This window comes from Sturnira hondurensis, unplaced genomic scaffold (genome assembly GCF_014824575.4).
Source record: "Sturnira hondurensis isolate 20B ecotype Veracruz unplaced genomic scaffold, ASM1482457v3 Scaffold0022017, whole genome shotgun sequence".
NCBI lineage: Eukaryota > Metazoa > Chordata > Mammalia > Chiroptera > Phyllostomidae > Sturnira > Sturnira hondurensis.
Window position 1 is genome coordinate 5579894 of NW_028094648.1, and position 21887 is coordinate 5601780.

The following is a 21887-nucleotide window of genomic DNA, read 5'->3' on the forward strand; positions in this document are numbered from 1 at the left end:
AGGAAATGATGCTTTAATGTTCCCACTATTGACTTTTTCTACTCCACTGGTGTAACACTGTAATATTGAAGAAATCACCATAAAAGTCAACAAGAGCTGTACAAAGGCCTCTTCCTGGGCTCCGTGCCCCCTGATGGCCTCACCCCAACCCACTTCCACAGCGCCCCCCTATGGCCCAGTGGCACCCCATCCTTTCTATGCTCCCCTCTCTGAATCTGGGGACATCTCGCGCAAGAACTACCCTCAATCTGTAAAAACGAGCAAATACACTCTAATTTCCAGCGTCAAAGCCCTCAGTAAATGGATTCTTTGTCAAAATGGCTTCCCTAGGGTTTCTGTGCGAAAGTAAAGCAGAAAACTCCAGGGAAAGTGTAGAAAAGGTGAGGTTCTGTGTTTGGTACCTAAGGCAAATGGCTCCAGCAAGGCCCAGGCAGAGCTCCGTATTCAGCAGGCGGAGCCATCAGAGGAAGGTGCTTTCCTCACTATTAAAGCAGCTCAAAATTGCTCAGTGGGGCCACGATGCGACGGTGTTGAGGCCCAACACACTGAGGCCCAACACACTGAAAATGAAGGCCTAAGTCTGCGTTTTCCGAATGCAACCGTCAGAAAAGGCCACCTGCGCGCCCTCTTGCGGTCAGCCTGAGAATCGCGCTTTAAGGAAGAAGTGAAGGAAACTTAGCAGTAACGAACTATAGAAGTGATCCCTGAAAGTAGTCTTGAAACCTGGCAGTAATTGTGTCCGTGGCTCCTCCTGGTGGCCATCCCCCAAATTACCGAAATTCTCAGTGGCCCAATCTATTGATATTCCTGGCTAGTGGCAGAGATGCTCTGCTTCCTCACTGCCTGCTCTCTTAGTGCGGACATACTCTGGATCCATAGCCGGGACAACCAGAGAATCTTAAATCTTTGGAGACAGTTGAACACTATCCCCCCGCAGTCATGCCTATGTGACAGAAACGACTGCAGATGTCCCTGGAAAAGAGGGACTATCACTCAAATGCAGAAGACACAACGCACTTGTTTCCACCATCTCATGCTCCAGCAGATCTCTGACCCTTTGCAACAGAACACAGCCTTGCTGCATGCAGCGTACCCTCCCTTGTCAACTGCTCTGTAGCCTGGTCACATCCTCGAACACCTGAATCAGATGGAAGAAGAAAATCTGGCCTGTCCCTGTTTGGGAATTCTTGTTTGGAAGTATGTCCAAAGGATCCAAAAGTATCTGAAAGAACAGAAATACAGCCACTGGGTCTGGGAGGTTGTCAGAGTCGACACTGACACCAAAGTAACAATGCCTTCCCCTCATGTAACAATCATCAAAGGAAAGTCAACAAATGAACCAGAAAGTTACATTCATAACTCTCTCTATCAGTGCATTGTTTGCTAAGCCCCAGACAACACTGACTCACATTTCTGCACAAGCTGAGAAACACATGAAACAAAAATTGTGGGGTTTTCTTCAAAACATATAGTAAGTCTTGAATTTATAAAATTATGATGAGAGCGAAGAACATGACCACTTTCTTAAATAATTTAATGACATAATTTTATCTTTTTATGTTTTTTTGGCGGAGTTCAGGGGAAGCACATGTTTGAAAGGTGATGGGCAATCAAGGGAAGATGCACTGAAGTTCAGAATGCAAGCTTTTCTCCTCCTAGTAAACTGGTTCACCCAGAAGTAGTAGTAGAAGAGAAAAAGATAAAGGACAGAAAGATATTAAAATGTTACCCACGATTTCTAGAAAGACATAGTAAAGCATTGGTGAGATCCTCTAAGGCAAAGATTCTGGAAACCCTCCCAAACCAGTATCCCTCCCTGTTGTCTGAGGGGGTCACACAGCTCACTCGCAGTGAACGGAAATGAGATGATTCCTCTTGCCTCAGCACCTACATCTTCGTTGTAACGGTGACATTCGCTCGGGGCCCCAATATCTACATCAGGACATGTAGAAACAGACCCACCTGCAATGGTTTTGAAAGACAACAAGCTTCCACTCAACTTCTGCTCTATCCTTTTGGCTTTGTGCTCTGAGTAGAAACCTTGAAGCTGAGCCTACAACAGACACAGGCACCTGTGCGAGTGGCCGGCACAGTGTGGAGGGGGGTGAATGCGATCAGTAAAGCAGGACTGGGGGAGGATGGGAGGGACAGTACTGGGTGCTGGGATCAGGCAATAAACAGCGTGTATCTTTCCCACGTCACGCTAGATGGCCCCTCTCAGAGATTTCCACCCACTGCTCTCACTGCCTGAATATAAAATCCAGTTACAACTCAGGCCTAAGAACTGGACGTATTCCCTATTTTCCAGGGCTCTTCTTAAGTCTATGGATTCTCAGCTTTCGACAGGCATTTTCTGGCTAGTGGTGGAACTTCTTTGAGGCTTAGTAGGCAAGTACCATTCTGAGATAGACTTATATAGAAAAAAATAAGGATTTAAGTTTTCAGAATAAATGAACAAAGATGTTTTCTTTGATAAGAATTTCATAAATAAAGAAAAAAGTGGCAACAGAAGTGCCAAAAATTTGGCAACAGAAAACCTGATTTCCCAGGACATGAATTTGGTAACATTGTTTTATTTAATACTCTGACAAAAGATTTGCTGATTTGAATCCAGTAAACTGTGTGGGTGAAGCAGAAAGGAGAGCTGTTGCCCACGCCCTCGGCCCTACGTGCTGGGGCGATCCAGACACTCCTCAGGGAGAACTGTGTCAAGGAGACCCCAGGTTTCCATCCTCAGTCCTTCATCTCTTCTGCAAAGTTGTCACTAAAGACAGGGATCTTGTGATTTCCACTTGGACACCTTCCCAGGCACAGTCACGGTGTTTCTTCTCCTTCAGGTGGAGACGGACACCCTCAAAGTACCTCCTAGGGCGGGGCAGTTCTTGCGTTTCCCATCTCCGCCCCAACAGGGGTCCGGTGTCCCGGCTGTCCACAGAGTCCCCTGTGCGGCTGGCTCAGGAGGGTCGTGCTGGCGGAGGCGCGCTCTGTGAGGGCAGGGTGCAAATCTGCTGCAGTGTCCAACGCAGGACAGAGGCGGCCTGGACCTGCTGTCCACTGGCACCCCGGGGAATCTCAAATCTTTTCTGTGGTTCAGACAGAAGGAGGTGGGTGGGGGGGGGGCGCTTCTCCTCATCCGGTCCAGAAGCGCCAAGTTCTCCCTACTGAGCAGATGTGATTGTGTGAGGCAGGTCTCAGTGTCACCAGACAGGGGCCTGGCACTGAGGGCCAGATGTGAAGGGGGCTTGGGGACAGGTTTGGGGGATCACCCTGGGACAAGCCGCCAGGGGCCCATTGCCTCAGAGTTGGGGAGACTGTGCCTGTGGAGAACGAAGTGAGGGGAGGGGACAAGAAAGGGAGTGAAACGGGCCAGCTGCCCCCAGAGGGAGCCCAGGCTCTGGATCCTCCAGAGGATTTTCTCGCTCTCTTGCAGGTGGGAGTCTAGGGGAGGTCTCAGGGGGTCTGAGGAGACTCTTCCCCGGTTCTCCAGGTGTGCCCTTCCAGGGTCTTGGTCTCCACAGATTGGCCAGTGACAGGGCGGGGTCTCTAGTCACTGCCATTGGTTCTGGTGTTGCCCACCTGGGTTTGCTGCTTCTCTGGGCCTGGAACTAGAACACAACTAAGGCCCAGACGCTGTCTCCCGAGAGGAAAGGCGGGGGGGGGGGGGTCCCCTGGGAGTGAGGTCCCCATTTCCTAGTTTTGCCCCCTGCCGCGCTCTGGGGCCTTGCACCCTGGTGGCCATCTGTGTGTAGCTGTAAATTGGCCATGGCGCTCAGCTGTCTGTTTCCCTATTCCGCCTGCCATGGAATTGTCCTAGTTTCTCACTGTCCTGTTTAAATAGCCTAGACATCTACAGGGGCCACGGCTGCTCACCACCAGGGCTGGGGCGAAAGAGGGGGCTGGGGGCCAGGCAGCTTCCTGTGTGCGCGTGCGGAAACGTGGGAAGCTGTGCACACAGCTCTGTCAGCCTGCTCTGGAGCAGCTTTGAGAAGTTTCCAGCAACTGGCTGCTTTTACACAGCATCTCAGAAAGCCGCATTAAAGGTCTAGAAGGTCTTTGACGTTTCATTTTCTTTCTTTTTTTTAAAAAAGATTTTATTTATTTATCTTTAGAGGGGAAGGGAAGGAGAGAGGGAGAGAAGTATCCAATGTATGGTTGCCTCTGGTGAGTCCCCTGCTGAGAACTGGCCTGCAACCCAGGCATGTGCCCTGACTGGGAATTGAACCGCGATCGTGTGGTTCGCAGGCCCCCGCTCAATCCACTGAGCTATGCCACCCAGGGCTGAAGTTTCATTTTCTTGAACGGTATTGCTTTGCTCATTCAGTGAAGACTCTTTGGTGTAAAAATACAGAGTTTCAAATAGTTCTGCGGCAACTGCAGACCTCTGGTCTCCAGACTTTGTGGCCCTGAACTTAACTGAACCTGTCTTCCGGCTTTCACTCTTCATGACCAAGGTAACCTCAGAACAGAAATGGGAGGTAAGCTTTCCTGTGCTTCGGGTAGGAGACAAACTTGCTTTGGTAAAACCTGTGGCTGAGGAGAGCCGACAGGGCCTGGCAGAAAAAGACGTAGGTTAGCACCAGCCACCACGTTAAGTTGCGGAACCCGAAGACGACAGCCATGGAGACGTAGATCATGAGCTCTGCTAAGTAGTTAGGGGAGGACACATATTCGAACCAGTGTCCAAAAGGGATCTGGTGGTTGTGGTGAACGACCACCCCTGAAATGAAAAAAGAAAACTTCCTGAACACATGCAGCTGCAAAGAGAAAGTCGGACCACCATCCCTCCCTGACTCATTTATGAGGAGGCTTATTTGGAAAACGGTGTGACAGACCTGTGTGCAAATGACCGACCCGTCCCACTTCCACGGTCTACTACGCATGGAAGACCCACACGCTTAGGTTACACCAGCTGTAAATAAGCACCGAGGGAAAGCCCATCATGCCACCGATCCTCCAAGATAGAAATTAAGAGCCCAGACTCCAAAAAGCCTAGAAAGGCCTCCTCTTTTCTTTCATCTCCCAGTCATCCTATCAGCGGTTTGTACAAAGCCCAGGGGAAGAAAGGCCATCTGGGCCAATGAGGTGGGCTCCCCCCTCAACCCCCCCACCTCCCCCCACCAGGGGCAGAAGGCAGGGGTGAGTGCGCCTGTGAGCTGGGAGGCCTCTTCCGAAGCCCCCGGGCCAGCAGCCAGACTGCAGGTCTCTCCCCTGTGGCTGGGTGCGAGAGCAGAGTGCCCACGGTACCATGGCAGGACATGTGTTGAGAAAGGTTTGTTTGACAGAGTATTGGTTGGTTGCAAGGAGTGGGGTGGAAGTCACAGTCAAAGGAGGCACTGTACTTCCAGGAAATTTCCACGGGAAGGTGTTGTGAGCAACACTTCCGTTCGGATCGTTGGTTCGGGCTCCAGTGGAACGGGCGAGGGGTTCGAGCAGTCACTGTGAGAGCTGGGGGTGAAGCTCTTTTTCTGGAGTGCGGAGACACCAAGGCCGCTTTAGACAACAAGGATTATTTCTTTTTCTAGTCTTTCTTTTTAGGCCTCACCAGAGGGCATGCTTTTATTGATTTTAGAAAGAGAGGAAAGGAGACCGAGAGGGAAACGTCAGTATGAGGGACAAACATCTACCGGTTGCCTCGGGTTCGCACCCTGCAGCCTAGGCATGTACCCTGAATGGGAGCTGAACCTGTGACCTTCTGGTGCACAGGACGGTGCTCCAGCCAACCGAACCACCGGCCAGGGCAGGGCTGTTCCTCATTTAGAGACGATGACATTCTTGGAAAGTATGTAGACTGAAATAAGTCACTACAGAAATGGCATCATGTGAAGTTGCCCATTCCACTGGAATTCTGAAACCTTTCACCATGTTAGTACTTTCCATATTTCTTTTATAGTAAACTAATGATATCCAAACTAACGACATCCAGTGTCTCATAAAATTTAGTTTCACTTTACTGATGTAAACTGAAAAAAAAAAGAGCTCAGACTCCAGAGTGAGACTGCGCAAGCTCACACCTTGGCTCTATACTTACCAGCTATGTAACTTGTTAACCTCTCTGTGCCTCAGTTTCCTCATCTGCAAAGTGAGGATAAGACTGTACCTATCTCAAGGAGTACTGTGAAACTCTATGTAAAGCATGCAGAGCAGGGCTTGGCACAAAATAAGCACTCGATAAATACTATTCCATTTTTTAAAAGATGTTGTTTATTTATTTATTTATTTATTTATTTATTTATTTATTTATTTTAGAGAGAGAGGGAAGGGATGGAGAAAGAGAGGGAGTGAAACATCAGTGTGTGGTTGCCTCTAGCACACCCCATACTGGGGACCTGGCCCGAAACCCAGGCATGTGCCCTGACCGGGAATCAAACCGGCGATGCTTCGGTTTGTAAGCCGGCACTCAATCCACTGAGCTACACCAGCCAGGGCAATACTATTTCACTTTTAACATTTCAAAAAGCCTAATAAAAAACTGTACCTGTGATAAGCCAACACAAGCTAACTAAAAAGTCAAGTTTGTTGCTTTGGCTATAATCATACTAACTCAGCATAGTCATACCAGTGGTCACATACTGGTCGGACACGTGTGCAAAGCAGGCCCCAAAGTGTGGGCACAGCACAGAATCACTAACACGAGGACTCGTGGGGCCAGAGAGATCTCTAAGTATAACGCTCTCATTTCACAGACGGGAAGATCAAGACCCAGAGAGGTGTCTCACCAAAAATGAATATTTGGTACAAAGTCAAATAATTGGGGCAGGCAGGAAAGAAAAGAAGGAAGGAACATGGACAACTGACTTCTGAGGGTTACAATCCACACGCAGGGGCTCTGCAAGGTATCTTACCTGCTTTATTTTTCCTGAGATTGCCGAGAATGACGTGGCTCTTATACTGATGGAGAGATGACCAGATGAACATCATCACCCCGAAGATATGGAACCACCGAACTTGCATCAAGAGGTTTTCCCCTATCACACAGACAACAGAAATAAAGACTATTTCATTAGCCGATGCTGCCAAATTTTGGAGGCTCGGGGAATTAAAAAATCATGCAGTCAGTAGAACACAATTACTAACTCATTGTGTTCTTCAAGACTATAAAATTAGCCTGACAGAGTTTCCCTAGTACAGGAGGAAGAACACCAAAGGAGATTCACTCCTCAGCCAGGGAAGCTTCAATGACCCCGGGCAGAGAATTCCATGACGATATATTCTCTTGCTACTTCAAATGCTTTAAGCACAGAGTTCAGCTCTGTCCCCGACCCTTATGTGGGGAGATGGCTTTGTGCTTTTATTTCTAAGCCTGGTCTTATGCCTTCTTTCTTATATTCTACTGTCAGGAAAACACTTTGTGAAGGCCCTCCCTGAGCTAACTACCCTAACCGATTGTCAGGGAGGCCCTGAAGGCGGCATGCTGACTCCATGGGCTGCAGCCAGGGAGGAAACCACTGCACGCGGAGGCTAGGGCTGGGGCTTCTCGAACAGAGGGGAAATGTCAACTCCAAAATGAAAACCAAACAGTATCCCTTTCTGATTAGACAGAACCGAACCAGACTGATTTAGCTGTAGGAGATCTCCTCAAGCTATTATCTTCCTTTTCCTCACCCAACTATCTGGGAGAAGAGGGGAATGTAGGTCTTTTAAGACCCGGCATGGGAAAAGCAAACTGAGGACTTCCCTGTGATTGGCAGGAAGCGGTCGGGCTAGTCAGGGACTTGGCTCATGAAGCACAGTTGTCCACTGACAACAGGGACCGCCTGGGGCACTGGAGCCAAGCGCTGGGCCCCTACACAGCGGATTCAGGTGAGAGAAGCAAGGACCACGCTCTTCCACACAGGTACCTGGAAGCAGGATTCAGCTGACGATAGCTAACGGCTCATGGAGTCCACCAAAGTCTACCTGTGCTAATTTCCTTTAAAAACTTGTTCTATATAAACAGTTTACTTACAGTCTCCTAATATTTAGTAGGGTTAGCCATTTAACTAGAAGGTCTTTTTCCTAAGTTAAAAGTAAGCAGAGTATGAAAAAACAGGGTTTTAAACTGAAAGGGCTTTAAGAGAAAATCACTGCAGGATTAAAAGCTGCAGCGAGGGTCTGTGCGCGCCCCTATCACTGCCCAGTTCCCCACTGTGAATGCGGAGAGAAGGCCTGTGACTGCCTGTGAGGCCCAAGCCCTGCAGGAGGAAGTTGGAATTGCCAGGCAGGAAGGGGAAGCACATGGGAGGCCCATATTTTCTGAGAGTCTAACCTGTGTAGGATGTAATGACTCACTTCCTGCTTAGTTACTAAATGGGCCCCGACTGAGCCTGGTACTGCTGCAGGCAGGAGGCACAAGCAGTGAACACGTCAGGCGAGATCCCAGTTCTCGTGAACTCACGTCCTGCTGGCAGCCGCCCCTAGACTTGAGCACACCAATCAACAGCCCAGACAACACCAGGCAAAGGTGGTTCTCTGAGGAAAACACCACAGGACAGGGCGATGGAGAGGGAGGGTGACCGAGGGAGATCCTCCAGACGTGCGACAAGATGCGAAGATCCGGGTCAAGGGAGACACCCTCTCTTTTCACTTTCCCAAGAACCCTCTGAAATCAGTACCTGCCCCTGATTCAGGTGAAGGTCCTAGGCTCAGGGAGGTTGAATAAGCCAGACTTCAGGCTCAGGCCCATTGGACCCCAAGCGCCTTCCTATAAGACGCTGAGGCTGACAAATGCCCCCGTGTATTCTCTCTTGATGAATTCCTGAAACCAGTTCTCCCTGTATTGTCCTGAATGACCACAGATGACCTCCTAAAGGACAAATAGGTGAAACAGAAGACAGCTTCAGGAAGGAATGTCTAGAACGGTATTTTCGTGGTGCCAAGGCTGCCCGTTCCGTCGTTAGTTACACAGGAGGGAGAGCAGACGGAGAGAGCAGTGCCAGTGGGAACTAAGGGGCTGAGAGCCAGTGAGGTACCGAAGTGCTTAGGCAAGTTCCTCTGGGTGGAAAACCCACACTGTTCACCAGGGTCGCCAGCCCAAACCATGACGCTGGGCTGCACGTGAATGCCACAGCGGAAAGCTCAGGGAGGAAAAGCCGACCTGGTCAAGTTCAGAGGATTTAAATGGAAAGATGCAAGCTGAGTGCCTGGAGCCAACAAATCATTCACGAATTGAGAGATATCATTGATAAGATGTACTTGAAAATCACTCCTGAAGCCCCAGAGGCCTCGGGTTGTACCACAGCAAGAAAGAGGGGCACTCTGACCCGGACGTCAAGCCGGAGGGGAAGCTCACTCACTGAGAACTGAAAATATCCAGATTTTGGTCTCAGTTTACTGCGATGAATATAAGAAGCCTGGAACTGAGTGAAAACAGCCTGGAAAGATCATCCACCCAACAGTGTCTGGGCTGATAGAGACCAAGGCTCCAAGGTCAAGGTAACCTCAGCACTAAGAACTCATTTCAATTACCCCAAATAACTTGATTCTTTATAGTAAACATTTATTGGTTTTTTTATATGTTAGATATTCACATCCCTCTCCCCTCCCCCACCCGACTTCATTTCCTCCTCATCAACAAAAGCCATGACCTTGGTTCCCTCTTCCTGGTTGGGAAGAGCTCACCATTCTGACTGCCCACAGTGCTCGTCTGTCCTCCCCCTTGGGCACCCTCCCTTAAGAGATGCTTTGTGCCCAGGAAACAATCACAAGACCTCAATGGAGGCCAAACGGCTCCCAAGTCCCTCTTCAAGTCACAACCATCCACGAGGCGTCCAGGCCACAGGCTCCTCCTCTGCTTTTCTGATTAAACCCTGCACCCCGCCTTCTCTTTCTCTGGCCGCACCCTGACCTTCCCACACAAATACCCCAGGATGACTGAGGCTTTGCTGGGGCAGCTTCTTTGCTGACCCTTCCTCCTGTTCTTGGGTGTCCCCTGCTTCCTGTTCAACTCTGTTTTAAAAAATTTTAAAAGATTATTTACTTTTTCTTTTAAAAACCTCTATTGAGGAATCATTGGAAATAACTGACAAATATAATCATATGTATTAAATATACAGTGTGATGATTTGACATACATATACATTGTAGCACGATTTCCAAGATCAACATAATTAACAATCCATATCACATAGTCAACTTTTGGGGTGTGGGGTGAAAACATTGAGCTACTCAGGAACCGCCAAGTACACACTATCAGATGATGAAGTGAAGCCACCACGCTCTACATCCGATCCTTAGAACTTGTTCTTTTTATGATAACTAAAATTTTGCATTCTTTGACCCACATTAACCTATCTCCCCCTCCCTCCAGCACCTGGCAACTAGCATTCTATTTTTTCTATGAAGTTCACTTTATTTTAATTTTTTTAATTAAACATATTTTTATTGCTGTTCAATTACAGTTGTCCCCATTTCCCCCCACTGCCTGGCCCACTCTGCCTGCCTCTGCCACGTTTGACCCTCCTCACCGCGCTGCCCCTGTCCGTGGGTCCTTTGTACATGCTCCTTGACTTGACCCTTCCCCTTCGACTCTGGACCACGCTCCTCTTTCTCTCCAGACTCCCTCCACGTGAGTTCTCTGACTTCACTCCCACTGAGGAAAACCTCACATCCCACCCCTCCATCCTTAAACCAGCCCCCTGGAGTGCCTGGCCCCTTATCATCTTTGGTGACGGACAGGACGGATTGGGCGGGTCTACTTTCAAACTTCCCCAAGGCTGAGTGGAGCGCGTCACCTGAAGAGTGCCTCACGCCCCCTGTGACCCAGGTGACAGCCCCCAGGGACCACTCACCATTCCTGCTGTCCATTGGCACCTGGCTCAGCACCGTTAAGCCGAGGAAGACGTAGTAGAAAAGTGCGAAACAGTAGTGTGCGACGTGAATCACACCGCTGGAGAAGACGCTGACAAAGAGGCACTCGAAGAGCCTGCGCCAGCTGTGCAGCCACAGGAGCAGCAACACTAGGAGCGGGGACAGCGCCAGCTCACCCCCTGCAGTTCAGAAAGCAGCACATTCAGCGTTTTTCTTCTCAGGATCAATCCAGCAGTATGTTTCTACTAAGCAAAATCAGAGCTGGAAAAGGGCCCTAGAAATCATCCAGCCTGACACCTTCCTTTTTTTTTTTTTTTAGCCTGGGGAAGCGGGCTGAGTGAAGTCAAAAACCTGGCTCGAGGCTGCAGGTAAGCTGGTGACGGTGCTGGGACACAGTGGGGTCCCTCCCGGCCTTCACGGACTGGACTGGGAGGTCCGTGCGCTCAGAAACCAGGGTCTGCGGGGCTCTGGCCCCCGGCACTCACACTAAGGAAGGTGGTCAGGAAGGGTTTGGGATGACCTCTGAGAAGCCCCACCTGGGGGATCCTCAGGGTCAGGGGAGACTACAGACACAGGCACCCACAGGGACAGAAAGGGGGACAGTAACTGAGACAGGGAGAATTATGCTTTCCTTTCCATGTTAAAAAAAAGAAACTGTCCTTTTAAGGGACTGTGATCCCTGAGATCTATCTTCCTACCTGCCTCTAACCCTCCACCCCAAAAGTCAGAAGACATGCTGGTTTTTAAAATGGCAAAAAAACTTAGATTTTTAAAATGGGAATATCACACATGTACACGTCCCATAAGGATACCATAAGAATACAGTTAACTGAGCTGTTCCCACCCAAACCAGCCCACCCCCTCCACGTAACCAGCACCAAGATCCAGAAACAGAACCCGGCTGTGTGGTCCCTCCCAGATGCTGCCCCTCCCCCCACCGTCCCAAAGGTGAGCCCTGTCCTGACTTCCAACAGCTTCAATTAGCTTTGTCTGCCTTTGTATTTTAAATACAGTAAAACCTAATCTAGACTCTTTCGGAATAGATTAAAACAAATAACCGAACAAAACTCACAACCAACCCTCCAAATACCAGAACTCAAGCAAGTCCCACAAAAACAAATAAAGAGATCACTCCACTTACATGATTTTACTTACATGTGGAATCTAACAAACCACATAAATGAACAAATAAAACTGATACAGAGAGCAGACTGGTGGTTGAGGGGCTGGGTGCAAAAGGTCGCGGGATGAAGAACGGTGGTTGAGGGATGAAGAACGATGAAGAATTGGTGGTTTCAGAACAGTCAGGGGGGTGGAACAGACGGCCCAGGGAAGAGCCCCCAGCACCGCGTTGCCCGTGCGCGGTGCTGGGTGGATGCTAGAGTATCAGGGGGACCACTTGGCGAAAGTAGATGACTGTTTAACCACTGTGTTGTACACTTGAAACTAATACAAAATAATAATGAATGTAAACTATAAATTGAAAACTATGAATTGAAAAATAAAATGTAAAGTGCTTTAAAAAATTACCATCAGGAAAACAAAACAAAGCAAACAAAGAGAGGAAGCCAGAATGCCTAAGAGGGGCTTCACTGAGGCAGCCTCCCCTCCCAGACAGGGTTTGCGTTGGCTTTCTGACTGGCAGCTTTTGCAACAGGCTCCTCCAGCTACAGAGAAAGGCACTGTTCCCAGGGAGCCAGCGGTTCGGCCGCGGGACGAAGGGCAGAGAGAGTGCTGAACGATCTGTTTCTAATTCCGCCCCTCGCGTGCTGCTGGACATAACGTAGACCACTTTATTGTTTCCACCTTCAATTCCTTATTTCAAGATTGTTTTTTATCTGAGACAAATCGAACAACTGTTTTGCAATCATCTGGTCAACAACTATTTACAGTCCTTTTTATCACAAAACTAAAGCCTGATGGCATAACATTTTTAGCTGGTGATCAAAAAGTAATTTTCTATCCAATTTCTGGAGTTCCGAGACATGATTTTGGTTGCACTATATAAATGATAAATGCTTCAAGGCAAACACGAGGGAATCCTCAAAGCTTTGCCCCTAAGTCTAAATTTATCAACAGTCTGAAAAACGTCAGAGGGAGAACAGCCAGGCCTGTGTACAGCCCAGCACTGGCTGGGCAGTCAGGAATGAACAGCTAACTTCGCTCTGCCCAGATCTCCATAACAGACTTGGGGATGTCCCCTCGGGGATGACTAGGACCTGCGCAGCACTCCCTTCGCTCTCGCCCGCAGAGAGGAGCCTGAGAGTGGCTGGGAATTACCCAGAACAGTTTCCTGCAGGCCATGACGCCGCCATTACCTTGAACTTGCGCAGGCCCGAGAGTGCTGAGTAGCGTGAGGAGCCAGTGTGGAAGGGGCACTCCCAGGAACAGAGACTGCATGAGGCACCACAGCAGGAAGCCGTTCCACAGCACGGAGATGACGTAGAAATGAGAGAAGTACCTGCACAGGGAAAGCAAGGTAGGCCCCCATCAGGGCGGGGCCACGCATTATGCAGACAGACAACTTTTTGGTGTCCTTCTCCTCTTGTCCCCATCCCCAAGTCCAGTTATGCTTTTTAATAGACCCTGAATCCTACAGGCATTCAGATTTCAAAATTTCCTTTAAAATGACAGAACCGGTTAACTCATGGGGAAAAGAGGCCTCCTGACGTTAACAAGAACATGACTGACCCTGGTAAACTTAGCTGGAAGTCCAATGAGCAATCTTGCTCATCTCTGGGTCACTGGGTTGGGCTCCAGTTCCAAAAGAGGGGGCGCTAGGCACCGGCAGAGCGAACCTCGGCTGCTAGCCCAGGCTGAGTCCGTGGGAGACTCCCAGACCCTGAGCAGCGGTGCCGCAAGAGGCGTACAACTGTTATGCAAGGTGCGCACAATTCCCAGCTCTCAGGGCTGTACGCAACCTACAAGTCTTCAGATTCAGTGTTTTTCCAGCGTTGACCTAAATTACTTAGATGACAAATATTAACTCATAAAACTAGGTATCAACTCCTGCAGATGGACAGCTCTCAAACAAGTAGGATGCTTCTTTTGCAATCAACACAGTTTCAAATGAAACACAAATAAAACCACAAAACCACTGACAATTGTGATTAGCAATGTTAATTCCATGTGAAAGATGATGTTGGTTTGCTGAAACAAAATCGCCTAACAGGGTACACAGGTTCATTTGTAGGCCACTTACTGTTTTTCTCTAGTCAAACCAATTTAGAATCATTCTGACTTTGCAAAGTGTCTGGAGGTCATTTGGCTTTTCCTGGTCCTCAGTACATCATACACATAACTGAGCCAACCCCTGGTCTCACTAGACTGTGACAAAGCAAGATGACCTGGAATCAGGAGGATTAAATATAAACTCTGGGTCTCCTCTTCCAGATGATCCAGATTACTTTTGTACCAGAACTCAGAGCACCCCTAGACCACGCCCACAACCCAGTCTAACACTGATCGAATTTGGACATTCCATAGTACCCCACTGAATTCTCCCAGCTACTGTTATCGCAGGACCTGCGCTCTCTGAGCCATACTGTTATTCCCAATTCTGATCTTCTCCAGGCTCAAGAGCATAGTTTCTTCAAAAGTTCATGCATCAACTAACAAAGAGACTTAGAAAGACAGAGAGCAGACTGACAGCTATCAGAGGGGAGGGGGGCTTGCGGGCTGGATAACAAAGGTGAGATTAAAAAAAAAACCAATATAAATTGCATGATGCTCCCTTCCCCACCCTGAAGCCATAAATACCTTTCTAGACACTCAGAATAAAAGCTAATCTCCATCAAGGCCTGTAATGCTCTGGTGGGCAGGGACCTCCTCTCCAGGCCCACCTCTCCCTGCCTATCCTTTCCAGCTCCGTCACTGCCTCGGCCACCAGTCTTGCTCCTGGTCTAGTAACCCTGCTGGATTTCCTCTGAAGCACTTACCAGTATCTGAAATTCTTTTGCTTGTTTTACAAGGGTTGTTCACATATTTACTGCCCAAGAATGAAAGCTCTAAGGAGCCTAGACAGGCTCCTGGCACAGAGCAGTACCTGTGAACACAGGTTAAAGGTGAGTGAAAGAGAACACATACCCCTACAGTGACTGTCGGAGCCAGCAGTGAAGTCAGCTAAGAAGCTGCTTAAAGCTAAAACCTTTCTAAAAATTTCTTTAAAAAATATTGACCAAGGACCTTATTATTTGTCAGGCATTGACTCAGAAATATGGTTAACACAAGACAAACTGAATGCATGGGAAGTGTACAGTCCAGAGGAGGGGTCAGCAGTTTTCTTCCGTGGCCTGACTCCTTTGGCCGTGTGGCGACGGCTATGGGCTCCTTCAGGACGGGAAACAATTGTACTGAAATATAGGTAACACCACTACAAAAAACAAACTTTTGACATAATTATACATGTGTTTCTTAATTAATGCATCAAATAACAAGACCTGGTGGGGAATAACTATCGCAGTCTCGCAGTGATGGAAATGTTCTGAGGTCTTCAGCATTTTTAATGTACTGGGTTGGCCAAAAAGTCTGTATGGGTTTTTTTTCATAAAATAAAAGACACGTTTTTTTCATTTTCACTAATAGCTTTATGGATTTAGATATTTTGAGTATGCTGGCTATCTCCTGCATGGTATAACAGTGATTGTTCTCAGTTCATGTCTTGATTTGATCGTGATCAACTTCAACTTGTCCACCTGACCGTGAAGCACCCTCCAGTGAGAAATCCTCAGCGGGAAACTTTGCAAACTGCCTTTCACACATTTGATCAGTTGCAGCACCTTCTTCACACACTGCACAAATCTTTTTTTGTGTTTCAGTTGTGCTTTTACCTTTCTTGAAATAATAAAGCATAATATGCCAAAAATATTGTGTATTTTCTTCAATATTAAAATGGCTACACCAAAATTCACCAATTTTGATAAGTTTTTTTTAAATGCACACTGATAAGACAGCTGTCACAATATAATCTAACAAAATGTTTAGAATGAAGTTAGATAGCTAAGCGTTACTGGAGCTATCTTATAGAAAAAACAAACTCTTTGGCCAACGCGATTAATATTTTAAAAATGTCAGAAAACTGCAGGTACTGCTAACTGTACTGTGGCTTGCTGACCACACTCACCATTAAGGAAATGCTGAATTTCAGTTGGAGGTTTGTGAATGAAGATGTATTTTTTTTCCCAATTCAAGTTTGCCCTAGATGCTATCTGCCGACTCACCGGACCACTAGTTAGAAACCCCAGCCCCAGTGGGGGAAGTCTGGACTGCCTCTTTGCCTCTAGAGCGCAAATCAATCGCAATGTTTCCATACCATTTTGAAATTTTAGAAACAGGAATACGTCCATTTACACTATGCCAGGCAAGAGCACTGGGACTCATGTTTAAGGTTACATATTTATTCAGACTTTCTGGGATCAAAATCCTAGGAACCAAAAAGAAACAAAACAAAAAAAAGCATCCATCACCTTAATTAAAAAAAAATTCTAGCAGATGGAGTAATGGTCAAACATACATTCCATGAACTGATTTAAGGTTTTATTCTTGCCTCCTTGGGGGGGAGGGGACACCCAAACAAAATTACCTAAGCACTGTTTTTAGGTACAGAAACCTGATTACAGCCGCCTATTTCTAAGTGTAAAATTATAGGTTTATTTTCACTTTTAAGAGTATTATTAAACTCTGCACAAGAAAAATATTTAAATATAATATCTAGGCATTTTTGCCTTTCATTATTGGCCTGGATTTGCGGTACCTTCTAAAAGAAATGTTTAAAATTAGAGAAAAAGAAAAACAAACTTCCACTCTAGAATTTGGGGAGAAAAGGAGTAAATTATGTATAATCTAGTAGAAATTACAAGAAGCCCAAATAGTACTAACGGCTGCAGTAATAAATGAGGGGAAGGTACACTCTGTCTCAGACGTCACATAAGGACAGACGGGAGCAGTAGCAGCTGGGGTGTGGGGGCCAGAGAAACAGGTAACTGCAGGGAATGACCTGAAATGTGTCCTTTAACCCAGGGACACTAGTACCTCTTTCAAAATTCAGAAAAGAAATCACTGTCTCTAAGAAACCATTTTTTCTTCACTTATTGTAACATTAAAAAATGTCAATCTAGGAATGTTCTGCTAGAAAGTACAAAAGGACAGGATAACAAGTAATTTTCACTTAAAAAAGAGCTTTTGAGAACCAGGAGGTTTAACCAACTTGTCTTGAATACTTTTTCCTAAGGCCTCATTCCCTTTTCGGTGCCTCAGAATGATCAAATTCTCCCTTCCCGGGGTAACACCTCCTGACTCCTTCTCCCACACTCAAAAGTAGGGGCTAAATTTATCCACGTCTCAGAAGCCAATCTGCACTTAGGTCCCTCATCTGCAGACCTCAGGCATGGCCTATGAGATGATTAAGCAATAATTTGGGTACTTTAATACATCAGAGACCGTATCACATTCCTCCAGATTCCTTCCTAAATGCCAATTTAATATGTGTCTTAAAGATTTAAAAAATTAAAGCCACTGCTATATTTCTCCTGCCATCTAGCAATGTTGGCTGACTCTTACCAGCTATGTTCTCGTAATAAAATCCCCCAAACCAAACTGTAACAACTCTTACAATTTCTGAAAGAATTCTGCTTAAACCAACTCTTTCATTCGTTTTGGTTATGAGATCTGTTAAAAGTCAAATGGAGCTTCGGGGCTTGCCTAACAAGTGCCATCACCAGCAATATTCTCTAGGGTCATCTGCTGAGGTCGTTAGGAGGGTCAGTGTAGCTGAGGAGATGGGGGCAAGTGTGGGGACCAGCATCTCACCCTTTCTCCAGACTGGGAGGGTCAAGGATCCGGGAGATAAATAAGGGAAACATAGACGCAAAGGACGGGCCTGACTTTATTTCAGTGAGTTCTGGCTACCTCAATTTAGATTATGAGCCCCTAGAGTGCAGGGAGGGGAAAAGGGAGAATTTGGAGACAAAGTAGACTTGAATCGTCGCCTGGAGACCAGGCCTAAATTCAGAACTCTGCCATTTCCGCCGAGGGAAGGACTCCCTACGGCCACAAGTTCACGTTCCTCTGCGCTCGATAGTGTCCGAGGCTCAGCTCTTCGATGTCCAAAAACAATCGGGGCATTCCGCCCCCCACGGGCCACGAAGCACAGGCGGGCAGTGCTTCGCAACGAGGCGCAGTTGCTGCATTGGAGAACCTGCTCCGGCAAGCCAGGCCCTTTGCCTGACGGCCCCGCGCCCGCCTCTGCTGCCCCCTGCCGGCTGCATAAGCCAGGAGCCCCGGGCTCTCCGAGCCTTGGCCATCAGGACTCACGCCCCGGAAGCAGTTACCTCTTGGGGACGTCAAAGAGCCGGAACACAGCCGGGCGCGGTGGCCCTCCATACTTAGTTTTCCCATAGCGGACCAGGTCCTCGAGGAGCGCAGAGCCGGGGAGCCAGCTAGGCGGCACAAGCAGCTGCAGCAGCAGGCTCAGCAGGAACGCAGCATCCAGTGTGAGCCACACAGCGCGTAGCGGGGTCAGCACGGACAGCGCAGCCCCAACCAACAGAGCCATGGCGGAGCACCAGCCACCCCGCTCCCAGGGCGTACATTGCCAGGCGGCGCAGGACTGGTATCCCGCACGCCGCGCACGGGTCTTAAGCGGGAGGGACGTCGGTGACGCAGGGTGGGGTGGAGACGCGCTCCGCCCCTCGTTGTACTCGCTCAGGCCCGGACGCTCCTGGTGCCGCAGGGGATCCCGGGACCTGATCTCTCAGGCACTCCGCGGTCGCTTTCTGTCCCTAGTCTCACTGTGGGATCCCCAGATGGAACTCAGAATATGATTCAAAGAAGCGAAACTAACGAGATCATGTGCCTTCCAGTCTTCATCGCTGCGTTTTTCCCCCCAATGGAAACAATTTTCAGTGTTCCATCTTAGGGCATTTATCTACATTATGGTGCAATATATCACGTTGGAATAACATGCAGCCATTAACGTGATAATTAGGAAGAGTTTAGAAACACGGAAAGCTGTTTATGACAACTAAAGTAGGTAGGTTTAGTGAAAAAAAATGCTGACTGAAATACATAGCTATGGTTGCAAATCTATTAATACTAATGTGTGTATGTATGAATGACAAAGGCAAATCATACGCAAAATGAATAGGATGTTTGGAATGTGTATAACCTAAATATGTAAGGTAGAAAATCATCAAGTCAATTTCAAATGACACAAACATGAAAGTGGTGAAAATTGTGTTTCAAAAACACCAGTCCCCTCCCTACTGGAGTTCCATTCCTTAGAAGAAAAGCCTTGAATTCCTCTGTGTCTTCTGGTGGTAGTGCTGCATAGTGATAATGCTATTTCCTGACTCATCTATTTCGAATAATATAGTTTCAAGTTGCAATAAATTTAACTCAGGCAATTTTTTAAAAAGCCTTTAAAATGTCGACTCCAAAATCTATTACTGTATGCCTACTATATGTTAGTCACTGAGGTTTACAGGCCAGTGTTCCTTCCCTTTTGGAGCTTCCCTTCTCGAGAAGAGGCAGCAGGTGAGGGGTGGAAAGGTGAGAGGTAGTGGGCTGTCACTTTTACCCGGGTGCAGGGCTGTCAAACTCATTTTCACCTGGGGCCACATCAGCCTCCCAGGTGCCTTCAAGGGGCCAATGTAATTTCAATGCCTTAACAGTTAAGGAGTAGTTACATTTATACAGTCCTCAAATTATTTTGGCCTTTTAAGGGCAACCATGAGGATGGTATGGCCCCTGGTGAAAATGAGTTTGACACCCCTGACCTGATGACATAACCCTCTAGCTGTGTTGATTAACCCCAAGGAACCGAGTGATTTGGATTGTTAGGTGTGCCAGCTTTTTAGGGTGTCACTTTTTTTGTGCAAGGTCACCTAAGGCTTTACCAATACCTGGGAAGACATGGTGAAACTCTGGGTTCATCTAGGAAATAAACTTGTAAGTGTATTGCAGAAACATGTTTTCTGAGTGAGAGATTCTCTTAAAGTTATTTGACTTGGGGCAAGATTGTAGAAGAAGACAGGCAGGGTGTGTGTGTGTGTGTGTGTGTGTGTGTGTGCGCGCGCGCGCGTTCGCTGGAGACAGGAAAGATTGGGATTAGAGGGAAAATTATCCCAACTTTTTGGTGGGATTTGGGGTGCAGCTCTCTGACAATCCCCTGCAGAGGGCAGTCACAAACCACACGGAGAACACTGGTATATGTTTAAATCTTTCCTTGAGTGAGTTATTTCAAAAGTGGAAAACCAGCCTAAAGTCTGTTAGACAGAGCATTTGTCGCTGATAAGTATCAGTTTTTGCTTTTCTTCATTGGATTACCTTCACTGCATGCTCAACAACCTCTGACCTTGTGCACAATAAAGGACAATGCCATTCTTCCAGTAGGTCAGGCTAACAACCTTAAACTCAACCTTCATTCCTGTCACAGTCCAAACGCAGTTTGTCAGCAAATCCCATTGTTGGCACCTTCAAAATAGGAATCTAAAATTCAGTCACTCTGGAGCCAGTGCCTTACTGAAAGCCCTAGCCAGTTCAATAAACAGGAAAAAGGAATAAAAGACCTAAGGATGGCAAAGAAACAGATTGTCATTATTTGAAGATAATATGAAACTCCAATAGCATCTATAGAAAAGCTATTAGAACTAATAGGAGAACTTGGTAAGGTTGCTGGATACAAAAATCAATTTATAAATATTGATTATTTCTATTTCCCAGGAACAAACAGAAAGTAATTTTTTAAAATCTTATATCTTCTCAGAAAAACGTAGCACTATCCAGTGTGTATTACTGGATATTCTCCACTATCCTGTGGAGAACTTCAATCTTAGGTCATAGCATTAAGAGTTCCTGGTGTTTGTCCCCTAAGCTCTCTCTGAAATGACCTACAGAAAGTAAATATGTAAAAAGTACATTGTCAATGGTATAAAAGAGTATGTGTCCAGGAAGAAATCTAATATAAGGTATGTAGTGTTCTTCAAGGAAAATAAACCATTACTGACATTAAGGAAGACGTTTTAAGGGAGACAGATATTAAGCTCAGAGATTGGAAGACTCAATGTGGTTAAGATGATCATTATCTTCAATCTGACTTATGGATTAAATGAGATCCAAAACAAACCCCAAGCTTTTGTGGGACTTAAGAATTTACATGGAAATAGGAAGAGCTAAAGATGGCCAAGGCAGTCTTGAAGATGAAGAACATGGGTGGAGGACTTGTTCTTTGAGACAAGTCTCTGCTACACCCTCTAGTGGCTCTTTCTTGTATTTAGCAGCATATCCTAAGTCATACATGGTCCTGCCTGGTCTGGCCCCTGCTACCTCTTTGACTTCACATCCTCCTGCTCTTGCCTGTGTTCATCCCACTCCTCGCACCCTGGCCTGTGTGCTATTCTTCAGCCTGCTAAGCATGCCCCTGACTTAATGCCTTGCACCTCTGATCCATTTGAGCAGGCAGCTCTCCCCTAGGTATCTGGCCTCCTCCCTTGCTTTTCCAGGTTCCCACTCAAAATTAACAGAGACAATTCTTTATATAACAGCATCCCCCTCCTTAGCACTGCCCTCCTCATTGTCCTCCACATCATTTGTCAGGGTCTGATGTACCATATATTTCATCATGTGTGTGTTTATTGTTTGTCTCTTCCATGAGCGTAAATGCTCCAGGAGGGCAGGGATTGCTGCATTGATCATTATTTTTTTAGTGCCTCTGTCAGTGCCTGGCATACAGGTACTTACTGAATATTGTTAAATGAATGAATAAATCACTCCATACCTATTCAAGGCATTAATAGAAGAAATGTAAGGCCATACATAATGTTATTGCCAAATTAATGATATGTAAGTTAATGTTTTGGCCTATTATTTTTATTATTGCCACCCCAATACTTCTGTGCAACAGCCATTGTTCATTATTATATATGACAAGCAGGATTGATGTCCTATTATTTTATTTAGGTTAATAACAAAACCTGACATGAGTAATGGATAAAACATGAGGAAGTAGGACAATTGAAAGGAAGAGAGTGGGAGTTAAACTTTCCTTCCTATGTGACTTACATCATTTAAAAAAATCATTTCAATAATGGGCTTCCTAGTCTACA

At 46.9% G+C, this 21887-nt stretch overlaps 1 protein-coding gene and 1 pseudogene across 2 annotated transcripts; both read right to left on the reverse strand.

The window, feature by feature from the left end:
* Positions 1 to 4302: 4302 nt before the first annotated feature.
* On the reverse strand, positions 4303 to 18533 carry SRD5A3 (steroid 5 alpha-reductase 3). 2 transcript variants are annotated; one of them, XM_037034167.1, is made up of 5 exons: positions 18114 to 18533; positions 13104 to 13246; positions 10767 to 10964; positions 6843 to 6965; positions 4303 to 4717 (listed from the first exon to the last, which is right to left on the reverse strand). In XM_037034167.1, exons 1-5 carry the CDS (start codon positions 18335 to 18337, stop codon positions 4458 to 4460), a joined length of 948 nt encoding a protein of 315 aa, XP_036890062.1. In that variant the 5' UTR covers positions 18338 to 18533; the 3' UTR covers positions 4303 to 4457. The 2 variants fall into 2 exon arrangements, with proteins under 2 accessions (XP_036890062.1, XP_036890061.1); XM_037034166.1 differs by lacking the exon at positions 6843 to 6965 and having other exon boundaries at positions 18114 to 18521.
* Positions 18534 to 20532: 1999 nt separating this feature from the next.
* Positions 20533 to 20674, reverse strand: LOC118978668 (uncharacterized; annotated as a pseudogene).
* Between the last annotated feature and the right edge of the window lie 1213 nt (positions 20675 to 21887).

Coding starts and splice junctions, on each gene's coding strand:
- SRD5A3 (XM_037034167.1), bottom strand. CDS start 18,337: ATGGCTCTGTTGGTTGGGGCTGCGCTGTCCGTGCTGACCCCGCTACGC. Junction 13,247..18,113: donor CTCTTTGACGTCCCCAAGAG/GTAACTGCTTCC, acceptor TTCCCTGTGCAG/GTACTTCTCTCATTTCTACG. Junction 10,965..13,103: donor CGGGCCTGCGCAAGTTCAAG/GTAATGGCGGCG, acceptor TCTGAACTGCAG/GGGGTGAGCTGGCGCTGTCC.